The sequence below is a fragment of the Scardinius erythrophthalmus genome (genome assembly GCF_964197995.2).
Source record: "Scardinius erythrophthalmus genome assembly, chromosome: 22".
In the NCBI taxonomy this organism is placed as follows: domain Eukaryota; kingdom Metazoa; phylum Chordata; class Actinopteri; order Cypriniformes; family Leuciscidae; genus Scardinius; species Scardinius erythrophthalmus.
The window spans coordinates 16,646,557-16,671,469 of NC_138242.1; the positions used below are offsets into that span (position 1 = coordinate 16,646,557).

General features: G+C 36.6%; 2 protein-coding genes across 3 annotated transcripts; one reads left to right on the plus strand and one right to left on the minus strand.

Moving 5' to 3' along the window:
- Positions 1-343: 343 nt before the first annotated feature.
- Positions 344-18,579, minus strand: ipo4 (importin 4). The gene is made up of 30 exons (XM_081353171.1): positions 18,229-18,579; positions 17,911-17,997; positions 17,742-17,821; positions 17,610-17,651; positions 17,280-17,409; positions 15,195-15,374; positions 15,024-15,089; positions 14,708-14,809; positions 14,548-14,631; positions 14,219-14,368; positions 13,122-13,175; positions 12,902-13,011; positions 12,678-12,786; positions 12,442-12,571; positions 12,128-12,241; positions 11,934-12,047; positions 11,700-11,823; positions 11,040-11,151; positions 10,844-10,965; positions 10,684-10,761; positions 7,699-7,756; positions 7,497-7,602; positions 6,118-6,311; positions 4,091-4,141; positions 3,850-3,975; positions 2,392-2,618; positions 2,177-2,309; positions 1,323-1,427; positions 1,156-1,225; positions 344-1,057 (listed from the first exon to the last, which is right to left on the minus strand). Exons 1-30 carry the CDS (start codon positions 18,295-18,297, stop codon positions 927-929), a joined length of 3,258 nt encoding a protein of 1,085 aa, XP_081209297.1. The 5' UTR covers positions 18,298-18,579; the 3' UTR covers positions 344-926.
- Positions 18,580-20,544: 1,965 nt separating this feature from the next.
- nanog (nanog homeobox) lies at positions 20,545-24,014 on the plus strand. 2 transcript variants are annotated; one of them, XM_081352444.1, is made up of 5 exons: positions 20,687-21,207; positions 21,608-21,969; positions 22,069-22,188; positions 22,885-22,935; positions 23,017-23,876. In XM_081352444.1, the coding sequence occupies exons 1-5, from the start codon at positions 20,850-20,852 to the stop codon at positions 23,200-23,202; spliced, it is 1,077 nt and encodes a 358-aa protein (XP_081208570.1). In that variant the 5' UTR covers positions 20,687-20,849; the 3' UTR covers positions 23,203-23,876. The 2 variants fall into 2 exon arrangements, with proteins under 2 accessions (XP_081208569.1, XP_081208570.1); XM_081352443.1 differs by having other exon boundaries at positions 20,545-21,207; positions 22,885-24,014.
- Positions 24,015-24,913: the final 899 nt, after the last annotated feature.

Below are 24,913 nucleotides of genomic sequence, written 5' to 3' on the forward strand. Positions count from 1 at the left end.
CAAAAGATGTATATTTTAACAAATGCTGTTCTTTTAAACGTTCTATATAAAGAATTTTGAAAAAAAAAAAATGTATCATGGTTTCTATAAAAATATTAAGCAGTACAACTGTTTCAACATTAATAATAATAAATGATTATTGAGCAGCAAATCAGCATATTAGAATGAATTTTGAAGGATCATGACACTGAAAATTCAGCTTTACCATGACATGAATAAATTACATTTAAAATGTATTAAAATAGAAACAGTTATTTTAAATTCTAATAATATTTCACAATTTTTTATCAAATAAATGCAGCCTTTAAAACCATTTTAAAAATTGTACCGACCCCAAACTTTTAAATGGTAGTGTATCTGTGTTGGTTTAATTTGCTGATGCATAAAAGGATATTACTGATGCAATAGAGTTAAAATGATACAGAATAATCGATAATCTAATTCTGGATAACAAGTTCAACATATTCATGGAATATTCCCAGGACACGCATACCAGAAATAAAGAAACTACAGTGAACAATTCATAGAAATATATTTCTTTCACTGCAAGGGCAATTCAAAGCTTCACACTCAAATAAGCCAGAATTTCATGGAATATTCAATATAGATGGGAAAGCAGCAGATTCATTGAGACAGAGAAAAATAATAAATGAAACACCAACAACAACTCTTAGTAAAACTAAATAAAAGTGACAAGAAGTGAACTTTGACATAAGTGAACTTTGAAATAAATTAAGAGGAAATAGTCTCAATGCCTCTGCTGCAATACAGAAAGCAGAGTACGCCAGTGAGCGCATGTTCTGCTAACTGTCTCAGCCCATTTCTAATGTAATAGAAAAAATCTATTTTCAGTTTGGCTGGCTTTCACAAGAGTGGAAGGCCTTCTGGAAGGGGAGGGGATAGATACTTTGAATATGGGACAGGTGTTATGATTGAGTGACAGCAATGGTCATTTTGTTTCTCTGTTCATCAGGAAGTGACATTACCGCACTTTCAAATTCCTGAGTGTGTTGCTGGGCTAGACCTCGGAGCAGCATGAGCAGGCTGTTTTGTGTTTCTAAAAGAATAAATATGAGTTAAAATAAAAATGATGAATTCTGAATGTCATTCATAATATAAAATTTTAATATTCCAATTGTATAAACAATTTCTTACCATTATCAACATCCTTCATGCCCAACAGATGAGCGGCAGCAGATATTATTGGCCTGAGCTGACTAACAACCTGGAGTGAGAAATAAAATACAATCAGTCCATTGACAGGACAAGATTCAATAAGGAGCTGTGAGCCGAGCATGCTGGGAGTGAAAATGAGATTTTACCAGCACAGGGTTGTGAGAGTAGAGGAAGGTCAGGCAGCTGTAGATGGTCTTGTTCTCCTCCATGTCCTCTTTCAGAGGGAGACGAGCCACCAGAGCAGGAAAGACCTGCGAGAAAAGGGTAAAATGGGTATTATAATCATAGATATTTTTGTTGCATCACGCAAAACTCCGACCAGGGCTCGACATAGCCTTTTCATGTGCTTAAGTAAATTGGTCATTCACTTGTTCGAGTAAAAAAATTGCTTGTCCAGGAAAAAATATGATTTTTTGTGTGTGTTGTAATTATAATTTATTCTGAAGCAATATTCTCATCAGTTTTCAGCCAGCTTTGACATATTAAACTCTGCCTATTTATATGATATTTTAACCTTCATAAACACAACCTTTTTTTAAACACAAAACTAAACCAGCAGTAGGTGGCGGCAGGTGACCATCTTAATGAGTGAGTCATTGAGTTATTTGTTCAAATGGCTGATTCGTTCAGGAATGAGGCAGTTGTTTATGAATGGTCATTGAATCCTTGACTCAACTGATTCGTTTAAAACGCGGAATCATTCAGTAATGAAAACGCGGTTAAGTCTTCCTGTGAGCTGCATTATGGTTCTGCATAAACCATGAGAGTAAACCTCATTGGTTCTTGCTGAAGCTCAAACGTGCTGCGTAACACGAGAATGAACCTCATTGGTTCTCCTGCATCACGCGAACATGCTTGAGCTTCTGTTTATCTTCATTTGTGTTTCGAAGATGAACCAAAGTGTAAGGAACAACATGGAAGGGAGTAAGTGAATTAAAATTTTTATGCTAACTAACTATCCCTTTAATAATATAGATACTAAAATGAAGACAGAAGTGACCTGCTCGAGTGGGACCCCCTCCACGTGGCTCATGATCATCCTGCACAGGGCAGCACACAGGTTGTCAATCACTCTCAGGTCAGACTCTTTACAGAGTAGGTTGGAGAAGAGGGAGAGCATCATGGGGTAATCACTGAAGCACCGGGGTTAAGGTTAACAGAGCCATGGAGATCTGAGAACGGGTACACATGCACAAAGGGATCTGCGAAGGATACGAAGCAACGATGGGTCCGGCGGCCTGTGCGAGAGCTCCCAGTGCATACACACTGTTGTTGCGCACTTCTGCATCACTGTCCCTCACTCCAGCCACAAGCAACGGCAGCAGCCGATTGGACAGCCGGCCAGCAACCGCCCTGCCTCCAGCCACACCCGCCAATGAGTGCAGGGTTTCTCCAATCGTACCAACAGAGAAGGAACGGTCTGCCTCCGTGCATGAGGATTTCTATAAAAAAAAGCAACAACAAAAAACAGCACAGAGTAAAAAAGGGTGATGCTAGAAAAGCTCAAGAAATCGGCGCATTTAAGGATTTAATTAACCATTTAATTTTGTTAAATAAATTACTTTAACAATGAATTAATAATGTTAGATTAATAAAATAAATTATGTTCTTTTGAACTTTCTATTAATCAAAGAATCAATGAAAAAGGTATCACAGATTCCACAAAAATATTAAGCAGCACAAATGTTTTTAACATTGATAATAACAAGAAACGTTTCTTAAGAAGCAAATTAGCATATTAGAATGATTTCTGAAGGATCATGTGACACTGATCACTGGTAATGACTGCTGAAAATTTAGCTTTTCTGCCACAGGAATAAATTACATTTAAAGAAAATGGTCCCCCTGTGGTGAAAATCAAGCTTTTAATGTTGTTTATATGTCTATGTTGTGTTTTTAATATGCTTTAAAACAAACCATGTGCAAAATCATAAATCTACAGCATTGCTGAGTATTTTCTCCTTCAAACCGCAGTGAACCAATGACAGTCAAAACGCGGTTTGAAATCGCTGGTGTTTTTGACGTCACAAACTACCATGTAACCAATCACGTCAATTTGTGATTGTCAATGAGTGGATCTCTGCGTTGGTGTGGAGGCGGGGCTAATTTGCATATTCATAGAACCTCGTATACTAAAAGTCAAGAGTGTATAGTTACATTCAAGCTATTTTAAGGCATGAAGAATTTTTTTTCGAGGAAAAACTGTTTAAATATATAATTTTGGTGAACAAATATGAGTTTTAAGGGATACAATTATTGAATACAGGGGGACTCATGCATTTAATAATATTTCACCAAATAAATGCAGCTTTGGTGAGCATAAAATACCCAAAACTTCTGAATGCAAATATATATTTCACATATTTTGGTAGTTTTGTTTATTATATATATATATATATATATATATATATATATATATATATATATATATATATATATATATATATATACCTTAATTTAATTCAGTCATTCATTCCAGGAGAGCAACAACATATCTGGTACATTTCTGCAATGCATTGCATTGCTTTAAAGTAAAACATTTAATTCATTCTCAAATGCAAGTCGCATCACGCTCCATCTAAGAGACTGCCAACTGATGATGCTCTTGATTTGAATAGGCCTTAAAATATGACCTTCATCTGTGAATGCAGAATGAGAGAATTAGAGACTCACTGCTTTGCTCATGATGAGGGGCAGCAGGTCATTGAGGTGAGGGTAGAACGTCTCAGCCGGTACAGCCGAGGCTAAAACAGGAATCCCTTCACCGGCAAACTCCTGCAGCATGGCATCATACTCCGCCTGAGACACAAACACTCAATTATTCCACTCTGTCACAGTCCTTTTAGGTTAATTGTATCATTGCTGACAGTGAACTGTGACTAAATGATAAAAACTGAAATGCTCAAATAAACACCTGCTGCTCGTCATCATCTGCTTCATCCCCACCTACATCCTGACACACGGTCTGAGCAAGACAGAAAGAGAAAATGAGATCACAAGCATAAGAAATAACCAGCCACCCCCTTATGACTGCAGACTTATGTAACACCTTGAAGAAGTGAGAATAAGCTGCTGTTTGAAGCCAGTTTGTGTCAGTGCTATAATTCATTTAATTATTCGAATCCAATTTTTTTGACAGTATAAGCCTTTTTCTTGGCTTAAAATAATTACAGAGGATGAGTATATACAGTTTTTCTACTGCCTCATACACATTCCTTTTTGGTTCTCACAACACACAAGCTACGCTCAGACTGCAGGTAAATATGGCCCAAATCCGATTTTTTGCTCATATGTGACTCAGATCTGTTTTTTGTCATGACAGTGTGAACAGCACAAACCATATGGAATCTGATCTTTCAATTCTGATTTGTGCCACTTCCATATGTGGTACTAAATCTGATACAGGTCAGATGTATTGCAATGCTTCTAAAAGTCTAAACAGTCAATCATAACGGAATTCATGCGACTTTTACGTCACTAGATCAACATTCATCACAATTCTGCACTCATGGGAGTCACTTCAAAGATTTTACATATCCAAAGTTATCAAGACAGTTGCGAAAGGTTTCAGAACCAATAAGTATTTCAGTGACAACTCTATTCACCTTATTTTCGAACAAGAAGTAAACATGGGTCCAGTTTCCGGTTTTTGTGCGGCACTTCCGTTTCCTCGCTTCTCTGGGCTAACTAACGATATCGATTGCGAAGGATTATGCAGAGTTGACTGAAAAATGTTACACATGGCTTAGCAGATGAATACAACAAAGAACTAAAGCCCCGCCGCACACAGTTCGGGTACCGGACCTAGTTGAAAACACGCATGCATCTAGCTGGCAGATTGCCAAAACTTCGCAGGCGCGAGCCAATGCTGGACTAATATATCTATGGAGGTAGGCTATTTTGTCATGTCAAATGTATTAATAATGCCATCAGAATGCAACCAAAGCCCATGATAGCAATAAGTAGACGGCTATAAATAATTATAAATCATACAAAATAAATGCCATGATCATGCCATGATGACTAGATTTTATACAGTGGTTACTATATTGATTTTGTTTCTCCTTGGAATTTTTATTCAGACTTCGTAGCCCAGCCACTTTTCTGGTATCGGGTGGTCTTCTGAAGGCCTTGTGTTCACGAAATGAAAAGAACAAACATAGGCTACGGTCGTTTCTTCATTAAGAATAGGCCTTCCAAAACTCTCTCCCCAAATGTCGAATATACCACCAATGAGGCTTATCATGTCACCTAGCAGCAGCAACGAATCGAAACGAGTCAGACACGCTTCTGGTGTGCAAAGACATAGAAAACGCCACGCAGCCAGTGTGTCGCCGGTCGTAGGGCGCCTGATTATTAAAATGTCAATGATTTCGATTATTAAAACACTACTGCTCCAAGTAAATCTTTTTTTTTTGTGCCAGTTATTATGACAGCCTCTAACTGCACAAACAATCCCGGTCTTCCTCGAAGCCATAACGATGAGTTAGTTGTTACGAACAACGCTCGCCAGTGACCGGAAGTGCCTGACCGGAAGTCTTGCACAAAAAAACGTCAACTGGCTGCATCCGTATTTCCGTTAAAAATAAGGTGAATATAAAAGCAAAACTCTTTTTTCGTAAATAAAAAATACGTATCTGAGCAGTAAGGCTTGTTGTTTAATATGTCTGCCCCCATATGTTATTTGTCAAATTAATGCTAATCATGTTGTTATGCATCTACATGAAAAAAAATTATCCCAATGTCACAATTACTTGCTAAATCATGTTTACATCTTAATGTCGAGAAAACAGTTTGTATGTTCTTTACCAAAAGGGCATATCCTGATGTTAAAGCTGAAGAGTTTTTCCAGGGACAGAATTTATCACATTATATCTGATCAGATAACAGCATTCATTTCAGGGCTTGATACCCAAAGAGGTCTTAAAATTAAATCCTGACCTTTTTCTTCAGTACGTCTTTGATTGCGTTACTTATTTCAGCCAGTCTCCCTGGAGCCTGCAGTGCCTCCCCCTGGCAGGATTTAATCACAGCATTCATGGACTCCAGTACAGCCATCACCACCTGTCTCTCTCTATCTTGTCTCACCGCCTCCAGAAAACAAGGCAACACCACCTGCAACAGCTTATGCAGAGCTGGAGAGATATAAAGAGAGATATGCAAGAGTTGATCAAAGGATTCAGGGTAATTGAAAACTACATTGACTGCAGCTCATTTAATGAAGAAGTGGGTGGAAAAGAAACGATAAGAAGTGAATGAATGGTCAGAGTAAAAAGTTAATCCTCTTGACAAGTGGCACTCCTAATTCTTTCTGAGACATAATTAATGAGACAGACACAGAACAGATGAAAGGAAGCAGAGAGAGCATGATGTGAATATAAAAGAGTGCAAATGAAAAATCAGAGACATGTAGATGTGAGTACCGGAGGTGGGAGGTTTGAGCTAAATCTTCTAATGGTAACAGTATACATCAAAAAAAGTATTTTTTTTTTTCTGGAAATTCAACTCGAAAATGTTTCATTCATAAAAATAATGAATGATGACGCTTTGGATAAAAGCGTTAGCTAAATGAATAAATGTAAATAAGCATTACTATATAGTTACGTAAATAATCTAGTAAATCCATCTTATTTTATCAAGTTATTTAACTTGATTGACAGAAACCAAAGGATATTACTTCATTCAAATGATAGTCAAACATAATTTATTACATACTTCAAGATAAATGAATTGGTATTTACTGAAGAAATGGCAATAACTGTATTCTTTATTTATTAACAGTAAGATTTAATTATACTAGACAACCTAAATTTACCAGAATATAGTAGAAACATTTTTTATATATATATGTGTGTGTGTGTGTGTGTGTGTGTGTGTGTGTGTGTGTGTGTGTAGAGTTCAGATGCAAAAGCCTCTAAGTGCCATCTAAAATGTAATCGTTTTTATCAAATTTTTATATTTAAATTCAGTAATTTCACTTAAATGGAAATGAAAATAACCTATTAATTGTCATTTAAGTGAAATTACTGAACTTAGATATACGAGCTTGATAAAAATGATCATTCTAGAAGAAAATTTCAGATGGCACTTAGAGGCTTTTGCATCTGAACTCTTCTTATATATATATATATATATATATATATATATATATAGACACACACACACACACACACACACACATTTTAATATTACAAATAAAACATTACCATACAGAAGGTTGTGGTAAGATTTTTTTTTTACCAACTGACACACTGCTACCATCCCACACTAAATGTGGCCATACTGCCCAGACCTATTGTGTACAGTTGGTTTTAACATACCCTGGTGGTTAGCCTCCGTTGGGTTTTCCTTCCACACTTTGTGCTGAGCTCGGCAGAACTGGCCCATGGCACCAAAGGCAGCTCTCCTCACATCCTCATGTGGGAACTAATGGATGCACAAGCACAAAAGAGCACAAACATCAGTAACTCAGCATTATGTGCAAGCACTCATGAAACCACAAGCACGGCACCAGTCACTCACATCACTGAGCTCAAAGACCTGCTGGAAGCTGGACTCCAGGAAGGGCTGGAACGCCACTCTGAGAGACAGAAAAATATGCCAAATATTGTTTTGTACCAAAACGAAACATTTAGTATACTAACCAAAGCCACAAATTTGAGGGAGATTAGTATCAAGAACTACTTTCGTGATACAATAAAGCCCAGCCCAACATTATATCCTGCTCAGAAATACACTACTGTGGAAGTGTAGTTTGTTGTGAATGCCAGATCCAGGAGAAATTGAGCATTACATACAATTCAAACGTTCAGTGGCAGTTTTAATGTATTTGAAACAATTCTCTTATGCTCACTAAAGCTGCATTTATTTGATTGATGCAATTTAAAATAACTTTCTATTTATATATATATTTTAAAATGTAATTTATTCCTGTGGAGTAATGATGCCGAAAATTCAGGTTTGCCATCAGTCTTCAGTGTAGGGGTTGCACGACTACTGATTTCAGCTAGTCGATTTCTTATCAAAACAATACTCGAGTTACTCGACTACTCGTGTTTCATGCTACTGTAAATGAAAAGACATGAAATAGCTAGATCTTATCAATAAACATTATTAATTCATAGCCTAATGCAACAATTACATAAGTAAACTCTCAAAACATTATAATTATGACATTTCATTTTAAAATTTTCATGTAACAGTCTAAAGCCAAATAAATAGCCGTTCTTGCCTTTCATTTCAGACGGGGCCGTTCACATATCGCGTCTTTTCCACGCTCAAGGTCGACATTTCAAATGTAGGCGCGCAGCGAGCGCGCTCATAATGGAAGCAACGTGGTGCGCTAGTTTTTCCAGGCGGGTTTTTCCTTCTCATCTCCAGAAATATATCTAGTAGTAAAGCTAATGCAAGGGCTAGAAATCAATTAATCCTTTGCTGATACTTCTTCGTCGTCATCATGGAGAGCGCAGTTCATGGTTGATTGCATAGCAACGTCAGACGCAATGGGAGCGCAAGCGCTTGTAGGAGACAGCGGCAGGGCCGCGCTTTCCGCACGTTTTTAGACGCAATATGTGAACGGCCTCTTGCAGAGTTGGCCAATTACTATATTTTTGTCATGCTTGATGAAATACTTCCACACATCTGACGTGTGGTGTCTGTTGGTGATGTTCGCCATTTTTAATTCATTTATGGTTAATGGACGCTCGAGTAGTCGATTGTTTCCGACAGCGTCGACTAGTGGTTGAAGTAGTCGATCTATCGACTACTCGACTAGTCTATGCAAGCCCTACTTCAGTGTCACATGATCCTTCAGAAATCATTCAAATATGCTGATTTGCAGCTCAAGAAACATTTTGATCAATCGAATCAATGTTGAAAACAGTTGTGCTGCTTAACTCTTCGGAGTCTTGGGCTATTTTGGCCGTTTTTGAGTACTTTTTATTTTTTTTATTTTGCGACATAAACAAATGTTTACCATACCAATGTTTGGTATTGTTTTTTTCAGCACAACATCACCTATATGAACAGACAATTATTTTTTCACTTTTATGTACTGTATCAACATACTGGACCCAAAATCACACAAAAAACACAAAATCCGAATAGAAAAATTCTAGTTTTTTTACTACAAAAAACACAAACATGCTCAATGAAGCATTTTAAAAGGTTTAAAATGTAAACACAAGTTGTAAATGTCAACATATACAGGTAAAATTCAGATATAATCAAGCTATATACAAAAAAAATATGATTTACAAAAAAAAAAGCGAGTGTAGCCATAGGCTTTTTTTCTCTTTTTAGCTTTGCCACTTTTTAAAAGTTTATGCACACAATTATTCAGAGAGCTATATTTAAGGCCTTGCATTCCCAGAGTATGAGGGTTCCCAAATAGTGCAAATACAACATAAAAAAGGTAAAATTGAGATAAAATCTAACTATATACAGCAAAAAGCAGGTGTGGCAATAGGCGTTTTTTTCTTTTCTTTTTTGCTTAGAAACTCTACAAAACACTTCATGTACAATTACTTACTCCTTGAGTAAGAGGGGTTCCTAAAAAGTGCAAATATACTATACAAAAGGTAAAATGAACACAAAATCAAACTATATATACAACTATTTACAACGAATATCAGGTGAGTTTTTATTTATTTATCTGTGCCACTCCTCAAAACAGTTTCTGTCAACAATGAGACCAAAGACATTCGCTTCATTTTCCTTCCACAAAAAACTACCTAAACTACCTAAACTATCTACACTACTCCTAAACTACTCTCAAAATCAATTCAAACTTTTCCAAAAACTAGCAATAATATATCTCTCTCTCTCTCTTTCTATATATATGTCTCTCTGTCTACTCCGTCAATCTCCCGACTCCCGCGGGCGCCTTTCAATTTCACTTCTTTGCTCAGTTGGCTCCTCCTCCACTCCCTAAAATGTGCAGCCTGAAGAGCAGAGTCAGCAGATTCACACATTTTTCTCCGTTTTGTTTTATGACAAAAACCGACGAAGTTATGAGAATAAATGCAACGCCTGTCGCATCCCATCTTGCGTTCCTTTACGAACGCGTCAATATTTTCAATTTTTTTTTATATAAAGTTTAAATTATCATATCTCCGTTTTTACTTGGTCTATCAACACAAAACAAAAAGTAAAATAGAGTTTCAAGCCAGCACTTTCGACAGAAGTGGACAGCAGCGCTCAACGTGACTTTGTTTTTATGCTTCGACGTCTTAATCTGGTCATGTGATTTGATCACGCCGGCGTGATCGGCGACTCGGAAGAGTTAATATGCGTAACTGGAGAACAGCATTTATTTGAAATAGAAACCTTTTTTGATCAATTTAATGCATCCTTGCTAAATAAAAGTATTAATTTGTTCCAAAGATAAATTCTTAATGGCCCCAGACTTTTGAATGGTAGTGCATATGCACCAAATATAAGCCTCTTGTTTGTTAATGCAAATGCATGACATTTTTTATGTGCATTATGTAAAACATGCCTCATTACCCTGTGTTGAAGGCGATTTCACCCAAAGCATCACAAGCATCTTCTTTCTCATCTATGTAAGCATTTTCCACGCTGAATCTGTGAGAACGGAGGGAATCCTGATTAATGCTCTTACATAAGAGAACACTAAAGAGACAGAATGAGAGAGACAGAGACATACCCTGCAACATCACTGTCATCAATCTCAGTTTCTTCCTCTTCATCTAAAATGACATCACCCTCTTCACCTTCATCATCGTCATCATCCAGGAGCACAAACTGTTTGTCTTCCTCCAAATGAGTCTGTGAAGTGGATAGGAATATTATAATACTTATAATGTACAGAAGATGATCTGAGAAAAAAGTCCAACACTGACCGTCACACCCTCTGTGGATCTGAGTGACAGCAGCATCACCGTGGTGATGGAAGTTAGATGAGGGGTTAGACAGTCAGGACTCATTTCAGATACAGCAGAGAATAAGCTATACCTGGAGAGAAAGGCAGAGAGGGAGAGAGGGAGGGAGGGAGGGAGGGAGGGAGAGAGAGATTCTGAATGTAATCTGCTTAAAATTCAGCCTCAATCTTCCAAAAACTGACAACAACGTTATCAATTTAAACTCAAATCATGCTTTGAAAAATAAAACAAAACGTATATAAAACCTAAATAAAAACAGAACAATAAATAAATAAACCGAACATAAATAACAAATCTGACAACAATTGTCTCAGTTTAAATGAACCATGCTTTAAAAAATTAAAAATAAAAAAAATAAATATAAAAAAAAATACCTATAACAAATAAATATAAATAAAACAAACAAATAAAACAGATAAATAAATATTTATTTAAGTTGGTCCAAACAAACAAGTAAAGTTGGAGTAAACAAACTGGTGACACCCCTTCGAAAAAAAAAGGCTTTTTTAAAATGAAATGTGGAACAGGATTTTTCCATTACTTTTCCTATGAATCTTCCCTTTATAGTGTCTATAAATACACATAATTTTCAGAGCAGACAGAGGATTCCAGAAGTCATACGTGCAACGGCGCAGGTCTGGATCATCCACTGCGTCTGTGAGGTTCAGACCTAACTGCACACACTCCGCTGCCAATGGACTAAACGCATCCTTACCAACAGTGCGGGCCAACACGGAAAGTGTGTCTATGAAAGATATACAGAGAAAAAGGAGTTATGAAAGATTAGGCTAGGCTGCGTGCCTCCTTATGCATGATGCTTATGAAATATGGAAGGTGTTGGATCATTGTTTTTACCTAGTGCCTGTGTCTGCAGAGCCCTCATCTCCTCTCTTGTGTCCGTCAGAAATCCCTTCAGACTCTCAATAATTGGAGGAAAGTAAGGCAATAGCATCTCCTTGGCTGCGTTAGCTGAGAAAGCAAGAGATCTCATAAGTCTGGACATTACTATAACAGCATAAAATTATGTGATAATGGAAGGATGAAGTTACCGATTGCTCCGATTGCACTGACAGCTAGCTCTTTCAGTTTAAAGTTTTCTGCATTGTTAAGGGCTGACAACATGGTTTCCATTAGAGTGGGCAGATAGGGCTGAATTTCTTGACCTGATCATGAGAGAAATGAAAAGGAATAAGAGAGAAGGGTAGGCAAGGGTGAAGGGCAAGAAAGAAAGAAACAAGATCATTTAATACAATATTAAATCAAACAAATAAATAAAGTATATTATTTTGATAAAGAATTCATAATTATACAAATCTACAAAAAAATTTGAAAGGTACATATTTAATTGTGTCTGCATTCTAACCTAAGTTCTCTAAGAAGTTTTCTAAGGCATAGAAGGCCTTCGTCATGTGTCCGATTTTGGTCTGATTCACCGCCGACAAGTATCCATGCAACAACGGCATCAGTTCAGCATGGAATTTACTCACATCTGGCTGTGAAAGACAAATTAACTCTCTTTAAACTCAAACCAAGCAAATGAATAAACATAAAAGGCATAACGTATTGATAAAAAAAAATGTCTTGACGTTTCAGTCTGACCTGCAAGTGTTCAGAAAACTGGCCAAGGGCAAAGAGCGCTGCACTGCGGACCACCTGGTTATTGTCCGATAGACTGCTACACACTGTTTGAAGCATGGATGACAACATCCTAACACATACACAAAGAAAAAAATACATTAAGCTGACTGCTTTTTTGTGCATTTGGAAATTCTGTGCTGTGAATTTGGGTAGAAATCTATGTATAATTGTAAAGTACAGCCTACTTGGTGCGGATGTGATCTGCACAGCCCTCGGCCAGCACAGCCATACACATGAGACCCCCCTTACGCTCATACGGGTTCTCACTTGACAAGCAAGCCTGAGTGAAAGGCATCTGCAGGACACAAAAAACACAAATACAATTTAATAAAATCACTGGAAGGTATTGAGTCTACTTTTTTCTATTATGGCCAATCTTTACAATAAGTGTTTTTGTTTACTAACCAGCTGGTTGAAGAGTTTTTCTGGTGGCATGTGAAGAGCCATTGTGTCAATAACCTTCAGGGGAACACATATGCAAGATAGTCATTTGAACACATGCGAGAGAGTGACATAGATACAGTATATAGGGCAGTGTTTCTCAACCGGTGTGTAGTAAAACAAACAACAACAACAAAAAAAATCATTCTCATCTTTTACTGATGTAAGACTTTTATTTTGAAAGACGAGTTTGAAAGCTGTTCACTTTTCTGTCAGACGCAGTTTAAGTACAGTGCCTGAGAAAATGGAGTTGCCCTGATTCAGTATCTGGGGCCCGTTTCAATAAGGAGGTTCAACCAACTCTGAGTTAAAACTTGAACTCTGAGTTGACTTACCCTGAGATGGTAAACTTTCGGTTTCAGAACAGCTGAATTAAGTAAGTTCAATTAACTCTGTGCAGGTCGACTCTGAGTTAAGCGCACGCACCATGACTAAGAAAAGCCATGATCAATGGAGCTCTGAAAGTACGATTTACCATGTCAACAGCACACGACAAAAAGCTCAGCATACTTCCGAGTCAATATTTACGTTTAATTCTTAATCACGGTTATAATATCAGAGGTGAAAACTTACTAACTGTAATTTATTAACAAAAACTAGTTTGGGACTGCTATTTAACAGCCTTACCTTATACTGTTTATTCATCAGTGTCCTGATGGTTGAGCACTTTAAAGATGGACGGTACTTGTGTGTGTCAACCATTTTTGAGAAATAAATACTTGATTCATGCCTGGTTTCACAGACAAGGCTTAAGCCTAGTCAGAGTAAAATGCATGTTTAATCTGTCTTAACTGAAAGCAGCTTACACTGGCATATCTTAAAATATATCAGCGCCATTGTTTTGTCTCAAGATACACACCAGTGATGTCTTTTAACTAAGACACATTTATAAAAGCCACTTAAATGTCCTAATTGAACGAAGGCCTAATCCTGGCTTAATCTTGGCTTAATCTAAACCCTTTCTGTGAAACCAGGTCTCAAATTCCTAAAAAAATGGGTTGTGGCTTAATGACAATGGGAAAATATTGAGTAAGAGAGATAAAGCATGTGAAGACACCCACCTGAACAGCAAAGTGTTTGGGATTCTCACTGTCGCCCTCAGTATCACTTTCCTCATCCTCTGGGTCCTCTTCTCCAGGAGGCGGCGCTGCACTCAAGATTGGAAACACTACTTGCAGGATTGGCTGCAAGAGTTTATGTTTTAATACAGCCTAGAGAACAGATAAAAAAATCAGAAGAGCTTATTACAAGTAATAATTTAAATTACTCATCCATTCGTGCTTGAGTATACTTTGAAAGCTGTGTGGACACGACTGTGTTTGAGACAGCGGAAAATTAAGTATACCCCGGGCCCTTAGTAGGAAAAGCAAAGGCAAGAAGTGAGAGTTACCTTGTTTTTAAGTCTGATGAGACCAGCGATACACGACAGGGCTTTTACACGCAAAGAATCACTAAGGGAGACGTCTGCACTGATCTAGAAGAAAGAACATAAACTTTCTTACCCAATGGCTCCAAATCAACATAATCCCTTTGAAGAAGTGTGGACAAACCTCAAGGCAAAACTGGACAATTTCAGCAATGTGTGGGACAATGATGGAAACCTCGCTTTCCATCAGCTCATCTAAAACTTCCATTGCTTCGCTGGCCTGGTCCTTAAAAGAACAAAAAAACAAACTTATGAGAAAAAAATTTAAGTCTTAAGGATGCTCAAAGCCATTGGGCCACTTAAAGGCTCATAAAGGCAAACTGATCAATCAAGTGGCGCAACTCACACGGTGTTTAGCACATCATTGAGTAACATAATGAAAACAGTGATTGGAGCATTACCATACGAACACAGCAAGAGTGTTATCAAAGTGTCCTCACCTGGTCTGCTTGAATGAGGTGTTTAAGAGCAATGAGCAGTTTGGGGATCAGAGATCGCACCAGGTTCTGAAAGAGAGAAAAACAACATGCTTGAACATGCTGAATGTAGTATTAAACACTAATTCTTATATCCAAGGGCAAATTACGGCAGTCAAAGGAAGCAGAACAGACCATCTCCTCTGTGCCGGTGTAGGTTGTGATGGAGGTAAGGGTGAGAATGCAGTAGTAGAGAGCTGTGGGATTGTTCAGGTCTTGGAGAATAGTCCCAAACAGCTGGAGAAGTTCCTTGTAGTGGGGTTTAAAGGGCTCTGGGTTTGATCCCACCACCTTACTGAACAATAAAAGACCCACCTGAACAGAACAATGAATTTATTCAAAGTCTCTTTTTGGTGTTTTGTATGACAGGAATGGTACATCAGTGAAAAATAAAGGGAATTTTTTTTATGAATCTCCAATTCCAACTAACTCAAATGGACAGAGAATCAAGCAAACAAAAGATAAATAAATAATTTTAAAAATACAGCATATTGCTTTAAAGGATAGCTTAAAAATGTAAATGATGACAGAATTTTTTGGTGAACTATCCCTTTCACACAAATTCAATTCATCTCCATCATGTGCTGATGACAAAATGACTAATATAATACAAATATAATAATAACAAGTTTATTTTAATAATAATAAAGTCATATTCATTAATAAATATATAAATGTAATAGCCTATATTACGATATATATATATATATATATATATATATATATATATATATATATATATATATATATATATATATATATATATATATATATATATATATATAGGGCTGTCAAAAGATTAATTGCGATTACATACCAAAAATAACATCCAAAATAAAAGTTTGTGTTTAAATAATATATGTGTGTGTGTACTGTACATAATTAATTTTGTATATATAAATACACACACATGCTTGTATATATTTAAGAAAAATTTGTAATTTATATATAAAAAGTTTATATTTATATATAATATAAATTATATATAAATATATACAGTATATGTATGCAAATATTTCTGAAATATATACATGCATGTGTGTGTATTTATATACACAAAATAATTACACACAGTACACACACATATATTATGTAAACGCAAACTTTTATTTTTGATGCGATTAATCGCAATTAATATTTTGACAGCCCTAATATATATATATATATATATATATATATATATATATATATATATATATATATATATATATATATATATACACAAATATATATATATATATATACACAAATATATATATATATATATATATACACAAATATATATATATATATATACACAAATATATATATATATATATATATATATATATATATATATATATATATATATATATATATATATATATATACACATACATATACACACAGTACTGTGCTAAATCCAGAAGAACTGTAGGAACGTCTCCAAGATGCTTGAAGAAACCTTCCTGCAAACTACAGTACTGTGAAAAGTACTGGCACTTGTGTTAAAATGCTGTAAAGTGAGAATGCTTTCAAAAAATAAAATCACATTCACAAATTGAATTTATTTATGATTTAACTTCTATTAACTAATTCAAATCAATATATGGTGTAACGACCCTTTGCGTTTAAAACCGCTTTTGTCCAGGTACACTTGTGCATAGTTTTTCAGGTAGCTTTGCAGGAAGGTTTCTTCAAGCATCTTGGAGACGTTCCCGCAGTTCTTCTGGATTTAGTCTGTCTCAGTTTTTTCTGTTTCTTCATGTAATCACCGACGGACTCGATGATGGTGAGATCAGATCACTGTCAGACTCCTTGTGCATACACAAATCTCACTGGATTATTACAATTAATGGCAAAAAGAATGTTTGGAAATGTAAACTGATATTTCCTTGATATTTTTTTTTGGGGGGGGGGGGATTAACATGCCTAAGACTTTTGCACAGTACTGTAAAATATATATATGTACACACACACACACATATATAAAACAAATGTATTTCTTCTTCGATCTTAATAAAAACATTGTGATTTACAATTGAAATAATTATTAAAAATTAATACATATTATTAGAGTCTTTGCAGTCGAGAATTTACTAAAAAGTACCACGTTTTTGAACATTGTACTTCAAATAATACCATGAAAAACCATAGTATATGAATTTGATAAAGATCTAATATCATAATGTACCATGGTAGTGGCACAGTACTTTTTTTTAACAAGTTAAATGGGGCTACCTGTCTATCCTGTGGGTTATTGCTTTTAGTAGACTGGTTTAATAGGGTGAGGAGAGCGGGCCAGCGGTCTGGGGTCTCGTGTTTCACCAGGACAGCGCTCAGCTGAGAGAGAGAGTGACGAACTGTGTGTCTGTGGAATGGAAATAATAAAAGAAAAATTAACACCTGCATGAAAAATGAAGCAAAATGTATTCACCCTGGTTTATTAGTAATAGATGTTCCTTAAAGCTGACTATGTTAATACCATACTATACTACATAGTACAGTGTTAACTTAGTTATCGTTAACAATCTAGTTTACATTATTACATCATGGCACCACCAGACTCACTCTGTTTCTTGCTGTAAAGCCTGCAGCACCACTGCCTTCAGACTGAGGGAGCAGGATGAAAACATGAATCACAAATCAGAAAACATCCATCAAAATAGATGAAATTATAGAAGTGAAAATTATATCCAAAACCTTTCTCTATGGTCTGGACTGATTTTCTTCCAATGTTTTCTAACTCTCATCCTGAGCATCACTGCAGCCGACTGACGGACCTGAAGCAAGAATGATAGCATTAAAGCAAGTCTTCGAGTAGGACTATGAAAACTTGACATAAAGAATTAAATGAATAACAGTAACTTACCTGTGGGTTCTGAGATCCAGTCATGACAGCACACAAAGCAGGAATGATAGCTGGGTCTTTAAATGCCTGTTTCAACTCAGCTGTGGCCTGATAAAGAAAATTACTCTCCTTTAACATCATCATATTATGGGCTTAACTTAGAAAGTCCATGTAGAACAGTTAGTAAACCCCACAGAACATTAAAAGACAAGTATTAATTGCACTATTCTTTACAATTACACGCTGAAACTACCATTAATTCATTATAATCAATATTAAATTAATAAAATATACCATAAGGGGTATTTTGGCACAGTATGACAGTTTCATAATATTTACCTGCTGAATAACAGCGTTGTCCGGTTCTGTCAGCCGCACCAGGACGCGCTCGAGCTCTTCTGACATCATTTCACCGTTTAACGTTCAACCGTTATTTATTCAAAATTACCAAATAATCTACACCGACCACCAGACCAAATCAGATGACAATATGACAATATTCACACAATATTTGGGTCAGATGACACTCGTAAGAATATTAGATACCTATGTTAGTATCACATAAATAAACTGTCATGTGGAAATATTATTTAACTGCACGAGCGCTTATGTACGGAGTTCCCAAAGTTACCACGCTGGACAGAAGGAGAAAACGCCGCATGAGTTGGACGTTAAAGGGGCCACAGCCCTGAAAACCATGTGATTCAGACAGACATTTGACGGCAATATAACAACAGCGCCTGCTGTAGTAATGGAGGTCGAAATTCACCGTGCAAAGAAATCACTTTCTGAAAGAAAGATAAAAACTGTGGTTGAACCATATGAAACTGTTGTGTGTGTGTGTATGTCATTCATGCAACAAAGTCTCTAAAGTTCTTCATATTTTGCTTCTGTTTGTTTTTAAGTGGATTATGTTTAGGCGGCGGAAGCTTGCTAGAGATGGTGAAGCGCTAATGGGTTATTTGCATTTGAATCTCCGTCAGAAAGAGCAGCAATGAACAGATGACAAACAACGATTATCATCACTGAGAAAACTGCAGTACAGAAAACAAGTCGAAAAATCTGAAACCAATAAACAGTACAAATCAGTGAGGAGGATTGCATTAAATTGATAAATGTATACAAACAAAGCCACAAAATAAATAATTAAATAAATACACGAATGGTATATTCGCAATAATAATACTAATCTGACAACAATGGTATCAATTTAAACTCAAATCTTGATATATATATATATATATAGATAGATAGATAGATAGATAGATAGATAGATAGATAGATAGATAGATAGATAGATAGATAGATAGATAGATAGATAGATAGATAGATAGATAGATAGATAGATAGATAGATAAAACAAATACATACAACATAACTACAACAAATAATCAAATAAATCATCTGACAACAATATATCATAATTTAAACTCCAATCATTTTCTAAAACAACAACAACAACAAACGTTTAAAAACCCAAATAGAACATAAATAAATAAACAGAACATAAATAAAATGGTCTCATAATTTAAACAAATCATGCTTAAAAAAAAACAGAAAAAAGCAAATAAATAAATAAATGTCATTGAAGTTTAACTCAAACACCACATACACATCTAGAATATGTAAACATTGACCGTACTTGTTTAAAATGTCTAAATTATTTTGTCTGATTTGCTGAATTGGTAAACAAGTGCAAAAGGCAATGCATTGCTGCCACTGTTACACCTCCCCACCCTTTCACACCTCTTTTACCATAAACAGATCTGTGGTCTCTCTAATCACCCCATGATTAGCTCATATTTTCACCTCATACAGAAATATTTCCATTCTAATGCAGTAGCCTAGAAATGGGTGGACTACAAACACACCTATTCAGGTGGTAATTTTAATGCAAACCTGCTTAAGGCATTCAAAAAATCCAGACAGTACATTCCATAGTACACACATTTTCAAAGTTAAATAGCTCTAGATTGGTGCACTTTTAGGGTAACTTGTTCACATGAGGCTTTGTAATGTTTTATAGGATTAATCATGCTAATCTGAAGAAATTATTGGTAGGATTTACTCTGAAAGTAACTGTGGTAAACATGTTAAAACAGACAATAGATTAGAGATTAGAGGGATGAGAGGGAACTGCACTAATTAAATGTGAAAATGTAGGTTTAATTTTTTTTTTTTCATTTTTAGGTTTAAAATACTGATAATCCTTCTATAATCATGTAGGCCTACATGACAAAATCATGGGTGTTGCATACATCACAAGTAGCCTAATAATTTTATTTAGGCTTATTAAATATTTCTCACTTTTTTAATGTGTGTTAAAAATAGTAATAATAGTTTTTAAATGCATTTTTTTAATGATGCATTTTTAAAATTAATAGTTCTCTGTTTTAATAGTTTTATGGAGTTAAATAAATAAATAAATAAATAAATAAATAAATAAATAAATAAATAAATAAATAAATAAATAAATAAATAAATAAATAAATCGAAGTTTCAAAATAATTTGAGTCAAACGTTTTTAATTTCAATTTCGTTTTCAGTGTAATTTTTATAAAAAGCCTACTTGTGTAATTTAAAAATGTAAATCCTAAAACGCTAAATGAAAATATGCAAATATATCATGTAAATGTGAGCGTACCTGGCTCAGCTGATGTGGGATGAGGGTGTGGTTTCCAGCTCTCAGAAGCTGCACCTGATTGGTCCGCGCATCTCTTCGCAAATCCGCCCCGCCCACATCCACTCACCTGGCCTTATAAATCACCTTCTCCACGCGTTTTTTTTTTATCAGGTCATGTCAAGGGTTCTTTTTGCGTGACTATGAGGAGGAGAGCTATTATCGGCATCTGTTTTCAAGGGTAGTCGAACCCTTTGGATTTTTGTAGTCACAGGTTCAATTAGTAGGCCCATCTCTCTCTGCACATTTGTTTTTTTCTCTGCGTTCATCCGACGAGGGAATGGCGGATTGGAAGATACCAGTGAGTTACAACTTCAACCCATCTTATCATGCGTATGCGTACGGGCTCATGTACCCGCAGGTGTCTGAGCACGGCCACCCGAATCTGAACTGGGCCGAGGCCGCGTACGCTCAGTCCGGCGGGGTCACCGCGAGCTATTATTCCGCTCAAACCACACAGCAGTCGCCACCCTGGAGCCCGGAGAACGGCAATGCGAGCAACTACGGCAACTACCCGAGCCACACGCAGAACGGACGGCTCTTCATCTCATATAATAAGACCGAGCCCGATCCAAAGGCCAAAGATGCAGAGCAGGCCAGCAGCGATACACCCAGTGACTCAGAGGCTCATACTCCAGGTAACCCTCCTCTGATCAAGCCTCACGAAATGGTTGCAAAACCAATGTAATCCTAATTCCTTAATGAAGTAATAACTTACCGTTTCAACGTAACGTTGTAAATTGTAAATAATTCAAAGGTTATTGGAGTACATTTTAGAATATGTCTCAACGTTTTACTCTAATTTATGGCAACTTAAATTATTTCAGTTCAAGGCAACATCTTAATATGTTTGGTTTTCCATCTAATTTATGTTTTACGTGTTGTGTGTTTTTTTTTTTAAGAACACTGCTATGTATAAACCATGCTTTCAGGAAATGCAAGCAAATTTATAAACTCATTTTAAAGGTTTATCAAATTCTATGTACCAAATGGAATATTCCATGAAGTAAAGTTTTTATTTTCCCCCCGTCTGTATAGATTCCTGGAGCTCAGGGAGCAGTCGTGAGGGGGGTGCTCTGACCGACCTCAATCACCCGTCCTGGAAAGATCGGGACTATGAAACGGATAGTGGCAGTCCTGACAGCGGAGAACCGATCTCAAACTCCGTCTCTGCTGAGGGAGAGGAGCCGGTGAGTCAGAATTTGGGGGTGGATGCCTTGCCGCCTCTGCCCACGCTGACCACATCTCCAGCCCGGCGTCCAGCCCAGCCTCGCAAGACCCGTGCTGCGTTTTCTGAGGAGCAGATGAACGCTCTTATCCACCGGTTTAATGTCCAGAGATACCTCACGCCTGCAGAGATGAAGACACTGGCTGGAGGGACGGGACTAACGTACAAACAGGTTAGTGATCTAAAGAGACTGAAGACCATTGAAAGAACTAAAGCTTTAATGGACTGCCGTCAGTGTCATGATGATGAATAACGCTTTTTCTTTCCAAAGGTGAAAACGTGGTTTCAAAACCGTAGGATGAAACTCAAGAGGCATCAAAGAGATAGTAGTTGGATGACCGAGAGATACGTCGTTAATGCCGTACCAAACACATCAGCTGCTCATTCTCAGGTGAGCGCGGTTTCATGCCAAACCATGTCATTCCAAACATGCATCTTTCTTCCTGAGGAACACAAAAGATATTAATGGTTGAACCATTTTTGTCCATGCAATTTAAGTTTAAGTCCAAAAGATCCCACTTTTTTTGTTTTTTTCTCCCAAAGAAAGTGACACAAAGTTTCTCTGTTGTGGTGTTGTTGGTAGAGGAACTGTAGATCATTACATCAGTGTAGATGGAGCAAATTATCATTCACGAAGGCATTTCAATAGTTTTGATTGTGTCTTAAAGGCACAATGATACAAATTACCCATAAGCTTAAATGAATAAATAAACAAATAATTATAGTTGGTTTTCTGTGGAACACAAAAGCAGATATATTGAAGAATGTTCAAAGTGATTATCCATGCAATGAAAGTCAATGGGGTCCAAAACAACATGGGATCCCATTGACTTTCATTGTATGGGGATATTTTTTTCAAAATCATCTTTGTTCCACAGAATAAAGTCATACTGGTTTAAAATGACGTCTACACTGTTGCTTGTTCTGTCTTGTTGGTAGCAGAACTGATCAGTGTGGACGTAGAGAAAGTTATCATCTACAAAGGAGGCATTTCAGTAGTTTGGATAATGTCTTAAAGGCACGATGATACAAATGACCCATTATTAGTTTTAATTTACTAAAAATGTGCTTTTTTTTTTTGTTTAAGTTTCAGACTGAAACCGCTCGAGCGAACCAAGATCACTACAGTAACCCTCAGGTGAGAGAGCCTCTGTTCAAGAGGAGTCCTCAACAAACGCCCTTCTACCCCAGCTACCCACAGCCACGCTCTCCTTCTCAGGCCACTGCGAGACCCCCGGGAAACTGGCCTCTTCCCCCAGCTGTGACGCACTACGACTTCCCCAACCCTACTAGCTACATGCAAGCCCGTGCTGGTGGCAATGCAGTGAACAAAGGAAGTAGCCCTACTCAAATGGCATCCATGCCTAATGCCCAGTGGTCAACAAAAGGAATGACTTTGCTGTGAGTGCGGCTGCTTGTTGTATATATCCATTGCTTTCAGCCCCGCAGCCTCGGGTGCTCCCCGTATCTGTAAATAGAATTTTTTTTGGCAACAAACTGTTGGATATTTTTAGGCGCTGATGTCATGGGTTGCCAATTGGGGCCAAGTGAGACATGTCTCAAGATTTTTTTGAATCTGTAAAGTTTGCTTTTTTTAAACTCAGCGCGTTTTATACCGAGATCTATTTTTATAACTTCATTGTACCTTTTCAGAGTATTTAATATCTTGATCCCTCTGCTCTTCCCAGGTGCTCCGTTTTCCTTTTTAGATTTAGCCCGGACAAGTCGATTTTCTTAAATGAGTTCAATGAATTTGAATGCAAGGCACTGCTCTACATCTGTGTACAAGAAAAGGTGGTCTGCACTGTTTTTGTTCTGTGTATCAATTGCCCTGCGTTTTACTGCATCTGTATGTGATCTGTTACATTTGTGCATTTATGAAATTCTTGCTCGCCTGTATCTGGTCTTTTGTAATTGACACTTAAGCTTTGTGCTTGCAAAGTACTCCTGCCCACACAAAAACAGTTTGACTTTGACCCAGTTGAGCAATAAATGTTTTATCTGTTCCTAAATTTGTGGCTTTTTTTCCCCAGCATGTAGTTCTGTATTCAAGTGTTATTTGCCATTATATGCCTGCTCAATACTTAAACTGCTTTTAATGTATCCTTTTATACAAGTAACTGTTTCATCAGGAACTGGTCATAACTGCAGCTTGGTAGCGGTGTCTTGTGAGGGTGCGTTTACATGACAACGATGTACAAAACTTCACATTTATGCATTTGGCAGACGCTTTTATCCAAAGCAACTTACATTGCATTTCAAGCAAAACATTTACCTTCTTATCAGTTCTTGCTTTCCCTGGGAATAAAACCCATGACCATGGCGTTGCAAGTGCCAACGCTCTACTGTTTGAGCTATAGAAAGGCTACTTGAGCAGATGACAATATTGCTCACACAGATCCTTGAAAATGACAAAACACTGTTTTATACATGCCATAATGCACGCATTCCTATAGACTGAACATGCATGATGTCCCCGTTTTTGTAGTTTACACAGACTGTTAGTTTTCAAAAACTTGCACTTTTGAAACCTGGTTTTATTTAAGTCTGCGTTTCAGACCCTTAAAAGATGTCATTTAAAAGATGTCATGTAAATGAATGGCCAAAACAAAGTTTTTAGTTGAAAATAGTGTCATGTAAATGTCCCCAAAGGGTATGTTTACACAATGTACTAAAAATGTAAGTTTTACATGTACAGACAGCGTTGTCAAAATGATCCCGTTCACAAGGATCTGTGAAAACGACTAAGGCGGCTGCCAGGCTAGTAGTTGGCAATGTTACTATGTAAAGAACTACACGCCTATAGACTGAACAAGTAATATGCATGTGATCACCTTACCTTTTTCACATTTTTTTTTTTTGTTTTGTTTACAGGGGGATTACTAAGTTCTTCCACAAAATACATGCATTAACTGCAAAGGGCTAAAAGTTTTTACAATATTACCTTTTTTTTTTTTTAAATCAAATGCAGCATTGGTTATTTTAAGAGACTTTTTTTCTAAAAATCTTACTGACCCCAAACTTTTGAGAGTTAGAAAAGATCATAAGGGCAAACCATATCTGACGGTGAGCTTTAAATCCTTTCATCTTTTCAATTTACATTTTATATGATAGAC